At 35.7% G+C, this 14,326-nt stretch overlaps 2 protein-coding genes across 2 annotated transcripts in view; both read left to right on the top strand.

Annotated features, from left to right (window-relative positions):
• Nucleotides 1-6,060, top strand: part of LOC108735058 — a 33,097-nt gene extending 27,037 nt beyond the window's left edge. Inside the window, exon 5 of the mRNA XM_025979244.1 lies at nt 5,982-6,060. Coding sequence (XP_025835029.1) covers nt 5,982-6,057 — 76 coding nt within the window. The 3' untranslated portion in view covers nt 6,058-6,060. The remainder of the gene's footprint in view (nt 1-5,981) is intronic.
• A 98-nt stretch (nt 6,061-6,158) lies between these two features.
• LOC108735041 (potassium voltage-gated channel subfamily KQT member 1) overlaps nt 6,159-14,326 on the top strand; it is a 67,614-nt gene continuing 59,446 nt past the window's right edge. The window contains exons 1-2 of the mRNA XM_025979258.1: nt 6,159-6,504; nt 7,844-8,242. Coding sequence (XP_025835043.1) covers nt 6,188-6,504; nt 7,844-8,242 — 716 coding nt within the window. The 5' untranslated portion in view covers nt 6,159-6,187. The remainder of the gene's footprint in view (nt 6,505-7,843; nt 8,243-14,326) is intronic.

Below are 14,326 nucleotides of genomic sequence, written 5' to 3'. Positions count from 1 at the left end.
AAATAAATTATTACGTCTGGTATGACTATCAGTAATAATGAATTATTTACAACAAATGATTATAGTCTTTTCTATTTATCTACTTATCTGTATAAAAAGTTTCTTTCGATGACTATTCATTAAAACAAGTTTAATAATCAATCAGTATTTCATAAGTTAGAAACCAATTGTAACTTTTCCAACTGCATAAATGATTAATTGAAACGTTTTTGAAATCACACTAAAATATTAAAAATAATTGCTGCTTTCACGACTGAAATTTGTTCAAGTTATTATTTGAAAAAAACTGACGAATTTCACCGCGAAGTAATAATTTTAACATTGAATAACTTTCTTATTATTCGTATTCTACCTCGCTGATTTTATTTGAATTTACCAAATCATGTGTCACTAAAATTACATGGTGACATTAATTTCTTCATTCGAATATAATTTGTGTTGATTTTTACCTGAACACAAATGGAAGAAATAGGCGATTTCAATGTCTAATCGTACCGCACATCAAACGGTACCAAGTCGATCATAAATTGATAAACTTGAATGTAAACAATGAGATGCAAAGGAACGGATCCAAAGGTTAAATCCAAAGGTTAAAAGCCGAAGTCAAATTCCCTCTCGTAAACTATCTCCCAATGACCACAAAAAGTTAGATTATTGAATTGAAGAAGTGAATCTAGAAGACTCTAAATCGCTCAAACTCAACGCTAAAACAGGACACCAAGTGTCTAAAGTACTTTTCGGTAACACGGTTACCTCACGATTAAATGATTGAAGAGAACACTTTCCGAAAGAAGGTAAACTTCTTATCGTGAAGTGATTCCATCAAGGCAACGGCGCCTATGACCAAGAAACCCAGTCAGTCAGGCCATCACATCGACAAAACCCATGGCAAAAAAAAATTTTCAAGCCATATCTACCAATTTTCTTTCGCATACGTGATAGGTTTGACCACGATAATTACTTATATAAACATTGAAATGTTGAGGTCCCTTTGTTTACATCCAATTATTTGTTAGTTATCAGTTACACAACAAAGATAGAATTGTTTGACAAATTGGTAAAGACTTTCGCGACCAGCAGGTGAACTGATGGTGTCCTGGTTCAAGTCTAAAGGTCGTCGTCGGTTGGAATCTACCACCAGCATTGGACATGGAAACACCTCAGAAGAAGCTCGCCATTCGTGCTAGCGTCATGTTAGGAAGCAACTCGAACCGACGATCGTCTTTAAACTCGAATTATTTAAAGTATACACTTCTAAAAAGGCTTACTGATTTGACTTTAAAATCGTGTATACATTTCGTTTAATATAATTGGGATGTTCAATGTATGTAACATACTAAGAAATATTAGATATAAAAGAAATTATGAGTGCTGTCGGCATAGGGCAAAATAGTATTACGTGGTTAGTATCAGCAATTTCTTAAGTTGAAGTGTACGATGTGTTGCATACCTATTTACAAACAATTCTTTTAAATTTAATTTTTCAAAGAATTTTCAACACAAAGAAAGTGATAAAACAAATTGTTCACAAAAGTGAATTTGGACCACTCGAAGCAATGCTGGGTGCTAAAAATTTCGAGCTCACAGTGACTGATAAGGGGGAAGAACTTGTTATTTTAGCATATTTTCTTCATTAAATATATAAATTTAAAAATGGCATTCTTTTAACACACGAATATTAGATATTCAGGTTTCGTTGGGTATTTTATCATGTCGCTGATAGGCTCAAATAATTAATGGTCACATTTTAGAATAACCATCGATTTTGTGTCATTTTCGTTAACTGAAACAAATGATAAAATACGCGGCGCATTGATGGGAACGTTTACGTAATTTTTCACGTAGATGAACATTGATACATAATGAAAAAGTATATTCAGGGAAGGTAAACTTCAAAACCAAATTAATTAATTACTTCAACGTTTCAGTTCCTATCACGCGATCATTATCTTCAGATTTTACTATATCAAGTCCGACGCAGTAAAAACGAATTTACACTATTATTAGCTACCAATGATAATTTGCTGTTTAATAATAATAAAACACAACAAAAAAGGTATTGTTCAAATAAGCTGAGAAAGTACATACAATGAGAACTTAATGAGAAATCCAAATCTATATTTTTAGAATACAATAGAAAGTATAGGAGGGTTGGACAATTCGACAATATATTACAGTCATAATTGTTTTTTTTTCTATTTTTCGAGTTTCAGTAGTATAAGTTCACTTTTTTAGGGCAGAAACAATACTATATTATAAAAAACTGCGTTTCTTACGAAACAATTCCAAACAATATAAAAAATTAATGATTTTCCTTTAGGGGAGACCGGGCATGGTTGACTAGTATTTTACTGAATAGTTCATATTTTTTGTGTTTTGATGTATATGGACAAGAAAAGCATGTTAATTGATAGAAAATCTATTAACCTAATGAAAATATCTAATATTTAGTTCTTAGTTTTGTATAATAGTGATGATTTAATGCATTTTACAAAATATTAAATCTTAGTCAATCTACCCCTGGCCCGAGGTAGGTAGACCGTATGCCCGGGGTAAGTTGACTCATGTACCAGTAAGAGTCAAATCATGAGAAGGAGCAAATAATTAAACATTTTTTTAATATAATTGAGCCTTTTGTTAAAAAACTTAAATCAAGTATACAAGCATTTCTTACAATGTCTTTAACGAAATTATGGAAACAGTGGTCAAGTTAGTGTAGAATAAATTAACGTTGCTTTTGTTAAATGATGTAGCTCTCGATAGGCTTGCTGCTTGAGGTGATTGGATTGATAGAGAAGGATGACGTTTAAGAAAAGAGCTCAACCAATCTTCACCAGCTAAATATGATAAATGTGCCCTCATTAAACGCTAGGGCTAATAGAAAAATGATTTACATAAAACGAGTAGGCATCAGATCAAAAAATACAATATATCAAAATATTACTTATGTAATTGAAATATGAAAAACATGTCACTGTTCGAAAACGACGCATGACCGCAATGTGGCGCTTCAGAGAACTGAGCGGAACGGAAATGTAATGCTTGGCTATGATCAGATGACATAGTTCATACACTGTCGACGAGTTTTCGGTAGTTAGTCTACCTACCCCTATGGTCAACCAACACCGGTCTCCCCTACTTTTGCTGATAGGCATTCTTTCGTGTCAAGATTGAAGTTTAGCGAGAAGTAGAACAAGGGTTTTTACAATATGGTGTTTTTCAAATTAAAAAATTAAAAGGAATACTCACCCCTAATTACCACAAATAAATTTTATATGAGCGGACACGTGTTTCGCCCACTTCACACGTGGGCATTATCAACGCGAGACTGTGTTTTTCAAAGTTCGTATTTCTAATTGCATTATTGTTAGAGGCTTGAATCTTATAAGGTTATATTGCAATAGGCCATAGTTGATTATATTTTGGAGTTTTAATACTTCTAGTTATTCCTACTGTCTATAACAGTTCCGTGTTTTTATTCTGAGGTATGGCAAACTACAAAACTACAAAAAAAACATTTTAAATTACCACAGTTAGTAGTGTATGTCAGTAGATGGCGATATACTGCTTAATTATACTTGCTTTTGCGAACTAGGTTCGGTTTGGTTGGTGATCTGTCGAACTCAATAATTTCTTCGATACGCTTTTGATCGAATATTCAAGTAAAGTGAGTTAGATACTTACTTGAAATTTTATTTTTAATGATAATTATATATGCCGGGTTATGATGTAGGCAAAACCTTTTCCTAAACGTAATAAAATGGAGTATTTCTATACTCATGTTATTTCATTCGAGACTAATCTTTTCGTTCGTGATTTACTTATTTTGTTTGATTATTGCACCGGCTGTAAATCCAAACGTCAATTTGCCCTTGTCTTCTCTCACCGTGAAATATGGCGCCAGCTCTGTAAAAGTGTCGAAGACTTCAGCCAAAACCCTTCTGCGATATATAGTGTCACAGATTCCTATATAATTCACCTTCCGAATCCCAGTTTTCCCGTTCAATCTCCCCTTGTCCCATAAATAAGCCAGGTAGTTTATCCGTCGCGGTGCAAATAATAATCAAAAAAGAATTGAAGTCCCTAATAAGGAGGTACATTTCAAACGTTCGAAACTTTAGAATCCGTATTTAAATTGAAGGAACCAAATCGGACCTTTCATGATTGCGAAATACATAAAATATTAAGCCATGTGAATATTCTCGCAATGATAGTAGGTACCTAGTCTATAATGATATATTCCAGACGAAAATAATTTGTTACATCCGTTCGGTTGCTTTACTCTTTTAGCATATCCCCATTAGCGGCAATTGAGCAAATGGTGATCGAAACATTTTGTTCATTCAAGAACATACAAAAATATTTATAATATGGAACACCCAAAAGAAAACATATGTAAGTATTTCCAGTGTTTAAGATGCTTGAAGCAAAAAACGACGAAATACTTGTAAAAGCGAAATTCTACGGACCACAGTAAAACAGTCCCGAAAATAACCTAAAATTAATATTAGGCTGGGGGCGAAAGCCTATGAATTAATTTGAAGGTGAAACCAGAACGAATATTGTAGAACTTCCAACATGATCCTATTAGTTATATTTTAAAAATCTATACCTCAATGACTGTGTAATATCGTCAAGAAATTATGCTTAAGGATTTTACTCATCGTTTCCTCCAAATTCTCTAATTGACGATGCTAAAAACTCAGTTCTCAGTAGTCGATCTACCAAGCTAAGTTTTAAGGGTGATGCATCATCATCATCATCATCATAATCATAAGATCGTCAGTCCAAAGACTGGTTGGACACGTACCTCCACTGCTTCCTATCCTGAGCTAATCTTCACATTTCCCTAAATTAGAACATCCCATATCCTTAATTATTTTCGAATAGTAACCTAATCTAGGTCTACCTCTACTCCTCTTAGCCCCTATGTCTGCCTCTAACATGTCTCTGACTAGACCTTCATGCCTGAGAAGGTGTCCTACCGACCTATCTCGCCTATTTCATATTGACTTCTATAGAGTCCTCTGTTCTCATATTCTTTGTAATATCTCTTCATTTTTAACCTTCTCTATCCACGGTATCCTCATCATTCGCATGTAACAGCACATTTCGGACGCTTCTAACATTTTCTTTTCCGCCGCGCCCATCGTCCATGTTAAAACATACACCTTTAACCATCTTTTTCGAATTTCTTAATTAATCTTTCGCGAGCATAGAAGAATTTCTTTTTATTGAAGGCGACTGGACCCTGCGCTATCCTCTGCTTTATATCCCATACTACTCCCTCCGTCCTGACTTACCTGACTTCCTAAATACCTGAAATCAACCACTTCTTCTAATTTTTCGTCTCCTATTATGATGCGAGCCTTTCCCTACTTTTTCTTCCCGTGCATACCAGTAGTATTTTTGTTTTACATTTAATTTTCATACAATACTGTTTTGCCAATACCGCTGGATGATGCATGCTGACTATCAATTCTTTTAGTGAATCAGAACACAATATTGTCCAATGATCAATTTAGACTTGGAACCGCAAGCATAACTAATAACTTACGCTAATTCTGGCCTAAACTCATATAGGCTTAACTAAAACCTGTTCTAAAAACATGACGTATGTTGAATTCAGTACAGATATACCATGCGCTAAAAATTAGGAACAAAACAAGTGATTTTCAGTGTGCTTACTCTAGCTTTTCTTTACTAAGTAATCATGACCTTTGAGACAATGGTGTCACAACAGATATCAATGCAACCTAATTTATTTTACTTGTGCTTGTATAAGCTGTTCACTTACAACTCGTCCTAAAAACATTACAAGATAATTTATAACTTTCAAATTACTTTTTCCATATTCGATCATAAGCATAATTGTGTTTTTTCATGTAAGCAAGTCTTTATAATGTCATTATAGATATTATTATGTGGTCTCATTCCGTCTACTCATAAACGGCATTCACCTCCAGGTTTAATTTTATTAGAATCATGAACACAATTGCGGAAGCCGTTGTCGTCATTCCGGTCCCAAATTCCTCCTCCAAATGCAACATAACCTAAGTGTTACGTTAATCTGCATCACACACAGTGATGATAACACAAGTGATGTGAATGGCTCCGTTAATACACCACCGGTTTCACGTTTCCAACGTTGCACCGCTGCCATCATTATCCTGCACCAGCGCGTCCAATGCTGTCATTTGTGATGTTACGAGATATGAATCGTTCCGAGCAAGAGAACCTCTACCGTACGTCCAGGAGGCTAAGCCTGGTGCCGGGAACGCGAAGTGATAACGGTCGCGGTAGTGGAATCGAACCTGGTGCTGAAGGATCTTCGCGAAAACGGGCCGGCGGCGGTGGAGAAGGAGATGCAGAAAGCCTGGTACTCAGCGTCCTCAAGAGTCCCATCAATCATATCGATCCACGGAAAGGTGACAACAAAAACGCCGAACCGTCACCATTGTCGGAAGACGATCCTGGCACCGATACCGCCGATGAAGATGGAAGGTAAATATATATTATAATCAATTTATATTCACAAAAGATTTAGATTAGAACGGATAAGTGAATTTTTGAAAATATTCTATAAGATTTATTTGCACATTACTATCAATTTTATAATGTAGATAGAGACTGGTGTATATCCAAATACAACACTGATCAACTATATCCAAAATGACCACTTCGAGAAATGACTGTGTTATATCAAAATGTGTTTCGAAAATTAAACGCTTCGTTCAAAGTTTTGATGGCGGTCTTGGAAACAAGACTTTCTAAGATTATATTCTGAAACGCTAGAGTTCATAAAATTGTTCATGGAATAGTTTCCCAACGAAAGGATCTGTAGCAGAACTTTAATCAAAGGCAAAATTCAGCAAAATTAGAGAGTTCTGGGTAAAAAATATTTCCACTCATGGTGTCATCATGACAAACACAATTATATCAATCCTAAATTGTGGAGTAAGACTATAATATCAATCATCACCTTTAAAGTTTTTAAATGCTTTCATTCCTTCTTTTTTACAAAATGTTCCAAAACAAGTCCTGAAATTTTGTTCTGTGCGCGCTAAATAAATTTCAGTTCAAAATTTGCTCGAATTCTTAAACTGAGTTATCTCATCAATTTTAAATTGACTTTGTCATGTCTACATATCATATCGATTAATAATATGAAATTTACTATCCAATAACAGTTATGTTTACTAATCAATACCTCCCGAGTACTAAACAAGGGTAATTTAAGTGTTATTATTTCTTAGTACTTTTTTTTATTCGACACGCAAAGCCAGTGCAACATTGTCAGTACAAATAATGCATATCAGTTTTAGTTATCAAGGTCTAGGCCAAGCTCATGACATTAAAATGTAACTAAATGTGATAAGCTAGGGATAGGGATGTTAGGCGTTTACTAACGAAAAGCATTGGTTGGCATTTAATTCTTAAGGTTTTAATCATCAGGTTTTAGTCGTCAGTCCTAAGACTGATTGGACATGTACCTCCACTCTTTCCTATCCTGAGCTAATCTTCGCTTTCCTCTAACATTAGAACAACCCACATCCTTAACCATTTGTGGACAGTAATCTTATCTGGATCTACCTTTACCCCTCTTAACTCCAATTTCTGCCTCTAATATGTCCCTAACTAGACCTTCATGCCTGAGAAGGTATCCTACTAACCTATTTCGCCTATTTCGTATTGACTTCCACAGAGTCCTCTGTTCTCCTATTCTTTCTAATACCTCTTCATTTCTATAAATACATGCCAATAAAAAATAACGTTACAAATCACAGTTTTTTTGAATTCATGAAGACCATAGTGTTAATGTTCCCTTTTTAATCCTTTTAAGGTTCAAAGCGGGTGGAAGTGAAGACGAGCTCACGGAATCTGAACCAACGGAGAAGATCCCCTTCCTCCATCGGCTTCGCGGTCATAGAACCACCCGGATAGTGGAGAGTAACCACAAGAGAATTCCAACCCCGCTCAAGAAGAAACAGCGGTTTAAGAACAACAAGTCTAAGGACGTAGTCGATGCGGACGATGTAATCGACGAGGGCGATTTGGCGGAAACGTCGGACGCGCCGCAAGGTGTCCCTGATCCTTATTATCCCATTTATCTCCCGATCGACCAGGCGTTCAAAACGAAATATGTCTTTCATCATAAAAAAGGAAAAACATTCCAGGAACGGACGTACGTGTTTCTCGAACATCCTGGAGGATGGTTGTGCTTCATTTATCACTTTACTGTGTAAGTAATTGCGATTGTCAATTTTCAGAGACTTGCAATAAAGTGTCAGTAAATAAAACATACAATAATTTTACTAAGCACATGTACATTGAAACCTACATTGTTCTTAAAAAATTGAATTTAAACATTTACTTTCTTAAACAAGTCAGCAAACCAAATAGTACACGAAATTTCCAACTGTTAACTTATAGGTAGATACTCAATAAGTAGTCATATTCATCTTAATAAAGACATATCGCTTATGGTAATAACGAACATACCTCTCTTATCAATAAAGCAGTATTTATTCATTTGATTCCTTTCTGGGGGTCGCTATATCTTTAAAAACAAATTGGGAACCTTTAGAACATCACTCTCGTTCCTGTTTGATCATTTAATTATACCTCTGCAGTGTACAGGTGTACACTAACGTATAACAGTGAAATTTAGGATTTTGATTTTGGAGTACTTCAATTTGTTCAATATTGGGAACATTTTTAGGGTTTCCCCAATGCACACAGATTATCTAAAACCGATGTCCCTGTGTTCCTACCCAATTAGGTAGAAATAAATATAAAATTTGTGAAGAAGGTTACTACAGTTCCTTCAAGATGGATAATCTGACAACGTCTTTCGTAATTTAACAAAATCAAAACATATTGAAGTGAAAATTATTGAAGTATAAGAATCAACAGCTTAATAAAATTGAAACAACAGAAATTTACGTCATATTCATCAGGGTACCAAAATGATTCTTTCGACTATAATAAATAGACAACCTTTTTTGTGGTGCTTAGCAGGGTTCTTACATTGTCAATTTTCAAGTGGCCACGATAAATACACAAGAGCTGTAGTCTAGCCGGATAATTATTCAAAAAAAAAAAAATCGAGTCCTCAATATGATATTTATGAGAAAAATAGTAGGAATTGGATATATTGACAAAAACGGTACGCAGAAAAATTTTGAGTATGTGGGAAAAAGTAGTAGCGATGAAAAACATGTAACAAGTGCGTCTCAAAAGATGGAAATCTATCCATAATTAATTATAATTCGTAAGGGGTAAATTATTTATTAAAAAGTATTTATATTACGTTATCAAGAAAATCGCTGAAATATAGAAACAGGTGTTTTGAAAAATATTAGCTAATCGGCGGAAAATTAATCTACAGCAAATATTTAAGTCGCTTTGCGTTCGTGGACAGTTCCTCTAGAAACCCATTATAATATCAAAAAATGATCCGAAAAACCAGAAGGTCTGATGAATTAGCTATAAGGAATGCCAGGCGTGGCGAAAGAACTCGACGTTCCAGTCGGCTTTTCAAACTCAACGAACAGTAGCAAAAGTGATCTCGTAGAGTTCACCACCACACAGCACATACCCTGTTGCTGGATCGTCCTACCGTCTGGTTCTACGGAATTATTTTTGAAGGGTATTATAACCTTTCTCGTACTTTAATTATAATGGGTTCTTCGATGAACTCTTCGCGAACACACCGCAATTTGAATATTTTTTTCGTAGAAACCAATTTACCAATGTACCCGCTTTAGATTTCAATATTTTTTTCGAAAAAGTATAAATGTTTTTTAATAAAATATTCACTACAATTATATATAAGTAACAGCTGCAATTTCAACCCAAAAAGGCATCCTTCAAATCAAAACGTGAAATAATATTTTATTAATACATCAAATTCGTACTATTTTCCTCATATTTATCAATTCGAAAAAATGGAAACATTTTTTCTCTATCTTGATCGCACTATCTGCCGTTCATGAGAGGTAGCACTTAAATTGAAGTTAGAATTAGAGTCTTCGTGTTGTACGAGTGTCGTGTCTAAACGGAATAAACATTCGAATTGTTCTTCAGGCGTTCGAAATAAGATATTGTTTTGTGTTATTCCATGTTGGTTTCATATCCAACCACGACTTGCTATCAATGATTTATTCCTCATAATGCAGAGCAACCGTTTCCCCTTTGCCGTACTTCTTCATTCTGTATCTTTCAGTCTGAAACTTGAGTTACAGTAATGAATATCAGCGGCATTGTTAGAGTCACGAAACTTGGCGAACTTGTACCTTCCGTTCCGCGCTTTTGACGCGCATCAAAAGAAAAGGTCATGCCAAAATTCGGTTTTTCATGTTTCATTTACTTAATTGCCACAACTGGCGCAGGAAATTCAGGTTAATTTAAAGGCGACCTTGTCCGTGAAAACTTGCACTCGGTTCCTAGATCTATTATCTCTATTACCTACATAATTATAAAATACCACGTATAGAATGCTTTTCATGGCGTACTTATAGATTTTTTCAGTTAATTACAAATGAAAGTCTTAATGAGAGCATAAGAAGTCATTTATATGGTATCAGATCGACCGTTTCCCTTATGAAACTATGTAGTTATTCCTGTAAAAACTTATCGGTATTAGCAGTTGATGATGTACAAGGTCGTAGGAACACGCAGTGTCTTTTAATGTTTAAGAAGGAAAATCATGTTTTTTCATCAACTATTTCATGAACAGTAATAGTGCATAACGTCATTTAAGACGAACTGTATAATCAATAACGGTTTATTTGTGTTCCATTGTTCATCATCATCATAGGGTCGTCAGTCCTAAGACTGGTTCGACACGCACCTCGACTCTTTCCTATTCTGAGCTAAACTTCGCATTTCCCGAAAACTAGAACAACCCACATCCTTAACTATTTGTGAACAGTAATCTAACCTAGGTCTACCTCTACCCCTCCTAACTCCTGTTTCTGCCTCTGATATGTCTCTGACCAGCCTTTATGCCTGAGAAGCTGTCCTACCAACCTATCTCGCCTATTCTTTATTGACTTCCATAGAGTCCTCTGTTCTCCTATTCTTTCTAATATCTCTTCATTTCTAACCTTTTCTACAAACGTTACCCTCATCATTCGCCTATAACACCACATTTCTAACCTTTTCTTTTCCGCCGCGCCCACTGTCCATGTTTCACACCGTGATCCAAACATACACCTTTAACAACCTTTTTCGAATTTCTAAATTAACCGTTCGCGAGCATAGAAGTGACTTCTTTTTATTAAAGGCGACACGACCCTGCGCTATCCTCTGCTTTATATCCCTACTACTCCTTCCATTCTGACTTATCTGACTTCCTAGACATCTAAAATCAGCCACTTTCGTCTCCTATCTTTATGTTCGCTTTTTCCGTACATTTTCTTCCCTTGCACACCAGTATTTTAGTTTTACTTTTATTTATTTTCATACAGTACTGATCTGTCAGTACCGCTTTCATTTTATTTAAAGCTATCTCTAGGTTTCATTATTACTCATCCTAAATTCAAACTGTTGCAGTATTATCCGGTATGTTTTTATTACTAAGCACATTGGGTTTAATGTGTCAGGCAATTTTTCAGTTTATGGTAGATGCCTTTCGTGTATATGTATACATGTGTACCTCTAAAGGTAATCAATAAAAGCATTTAGATAATTGGAAAAAATAGAAATGTGATTGAACGTCGCTTAAGTTTAAAGTAACATCAGAGAACAATAATATTATGAAACAAAGACAACCTATAATGTAATAAATGAATCAATGATGGTGGCATGGTTTCATGGCTCCTTGACATGGTTAATACAAAATAGTCTATTGTCTATCTCAATGTATTTCAACGTTAAGAGTTTTATGAGTCACATAAATAAAAGCCGATTCTAGCAGAACTGATTAATTATTTATAGCTATAATATTCGATTAGAGAACATAAAGCTAGTAAATTACTACAAACAGCGCAGTGAACGCCACCTGTAGAAAATTGTCACATTTTGTGGGAATTAGGATAAAGTCCATAAAGTTATCGACCTGTCGAACTGAACCCAGGACGTAGTTACCCCTAGACACGTAACCAAACATCCCACAAAACGCAGTAGATGGCGTTCATTAAGCTGTTTGTAGCAACTCATTAAACGCAATTTAAAGGCAATAAGTACTATCGTAATTGCCTACGTTGTACCAACGAGGGCCAATGTCATCCTGTCTGACTGATTGTACTAATACGACCACCATGAACCTTTTCCTGTGAGCTGTTTGCTAGAATTAATAGAAACTGCCAAATCTTCATGGTGATGTTAAAACTTATTGGTTTTGGTTAATAGATACACCACAGGTGGCATCAATCACAAAGCAAGCCAAAGTTAATTAATATGTAAATAACTGATAACATATTACAATTTTATAATTCTATTTGCTGCTAACTGTGATACAAGGTGTCCAAAAAGAGCAGGGGGTATTTGTATCTGCGCTGACCTTGTAACGGCGCTGTTCGGAGGGGTGCGATAGGGATAGGTTGTTTCACTACTTTCTGGTGATTTAATGATCATGGAAATGCACCAGGGAGACTAACGTGCATTTTGCGTACCCGCCTATTATCGCAATGGTGATCCGATGATCATAGCTCAACGATTATATCGGGCAAAATTCAATGTCCAATGCATCAAAGGACGATACCATCAGAAAATGGATTCGAATGTTCGAGGATACCGGTTTGACTGCAAAAGTTAACAATCCAGAATACCCGCGCTCTGTTCGAACCCAACAAACGATTGAAGAAATGTCAGTGCGTGAAAATCCGTCTCAATCAGTTTGCAAATGCAGTCAAGAACTTGACATTAAAATCGTCGTTACAGCAGATTCTGAAGCAAGATTTACATCTAACAGCTGCAAAATTCAGTTAATTCAAAAACTGAACGTTACCGATTGTCCTCTCCGACTGAATTTTGCAAATGAAATTCTTCAACGCTTTCCAACGTTTGAAAACATTCTGTTTAGTGACGAAGCGAACTTTCACACTTTCAAATGGTCACGTAAATAAACAGAACACTCGCTACTGGGCCTAAGAAAATCCAAGACGTGAATATGAACAACCATTACATAGTCCAAAAGTTATTGCGTGGACTACCATGTCTGATGAAGGCATCATTGGACTTTCTTTTTTTGAAGATCGGCCAGGACGAACACGTACGGTAAACAGTGACCGGTATTGTGACATGTTAAGAAACTTTCTGGTTCCACAACTGCAAGGGTTGGGTGGTTTTAAAGTGGAAAGAAGATGGGGCCACTTGTCACATCTCAAACTGATCGCTTGCGGTTGTCAATCAACTGTTCCCGGAAAAAGTGATTTCTCGTCGAGGCATCATCAACGGGCTTCTGAGAAGCCCTGATCTTACACGTCCTGGTTATTTTTTATGGGGATACCTTAAAGAGAAGATGTATGCAAGCAAACCACGATCTCTACTGCAATTGAAGTACAGTATCTACACCGAAATGGCCGCCGTTTCCAGAGAGATATGCAGACGCGTGGCGGCTAATTTCTGTTTTCGATTGGAAAAGTGCCGGCAGGCGCGAAGGTCAACATTTGGACAAAAACATCTTTGGTACTTAATTTTCCGAAACTTTGACCAAAAATTAACAAAAAAGATTTCTTTTCTGACTTGTAGTTCTTTTTTTTTTACTGAATTTACAAACACTCCCTACCCTTTCTGGACACCTTACACTTTGCGGTGTTAAGTAAGGCTTCAGGTTTAAAGGTAGCCCACGGATAGTTTCTGTAAATATCGGATTATAACCAAGATTGTCCGTAGGACTGACAATATGTCGTCATCTATATCTACATATAGACAATATTTACTGTTAACTGTAGTATTAAATAAATATACCAAAAAGAGAGTTACCACAAAAATTGCGGATTGTCTCGCCTTGATAAAAGCAACCAGCACGTGCTCGCAGTGAGTTGTGATAACTAGGTAGAGTCTCTGGTTTATTTATTTCTTCCATATTAGATTTTCTACCTTTACTGATGATGACTGGAGTATTATTGTTTGACAAAATCTCTTCTATTACACGGGAATCATAAGAGATAGAAGGTACAACTTCTCTGTTACGGCTTTCCTACATAATATACTATTTACATCCCAACATAAAAATTACATCCCTCGGGAATAAGTTCAATTTCATTACGTTTTTCTAATCAATCATCTTTGATGATACGCCTTTGCAATTTCCATCCATAATCCCGTAGATGATTGTTTAAATTATCCTGCTGCACTTATCACGCTACAGTCCCAT

Source organism: Agrilus planipennis, unplaced genomic scaffold (assembly GCF_000699045.2).
Source record: "Agrilus planipennis isolate EAB-ADULT unplaced genomic scaffold, Apla_2.0 scaffold20, whole genome shotgun sequence".
In the NCBI taxonomy this organism is placed as follows: Eukaryota; Metazoa; Arthropoda; class Insecta; order Coleoptera; family Buprestidae; genus Agrilus; species Agrilus planipennis.
Note: the sequence above shows the minus strand (reverse complement) of the source record. Positions and strands in the feature narration are given on the sequence as shown.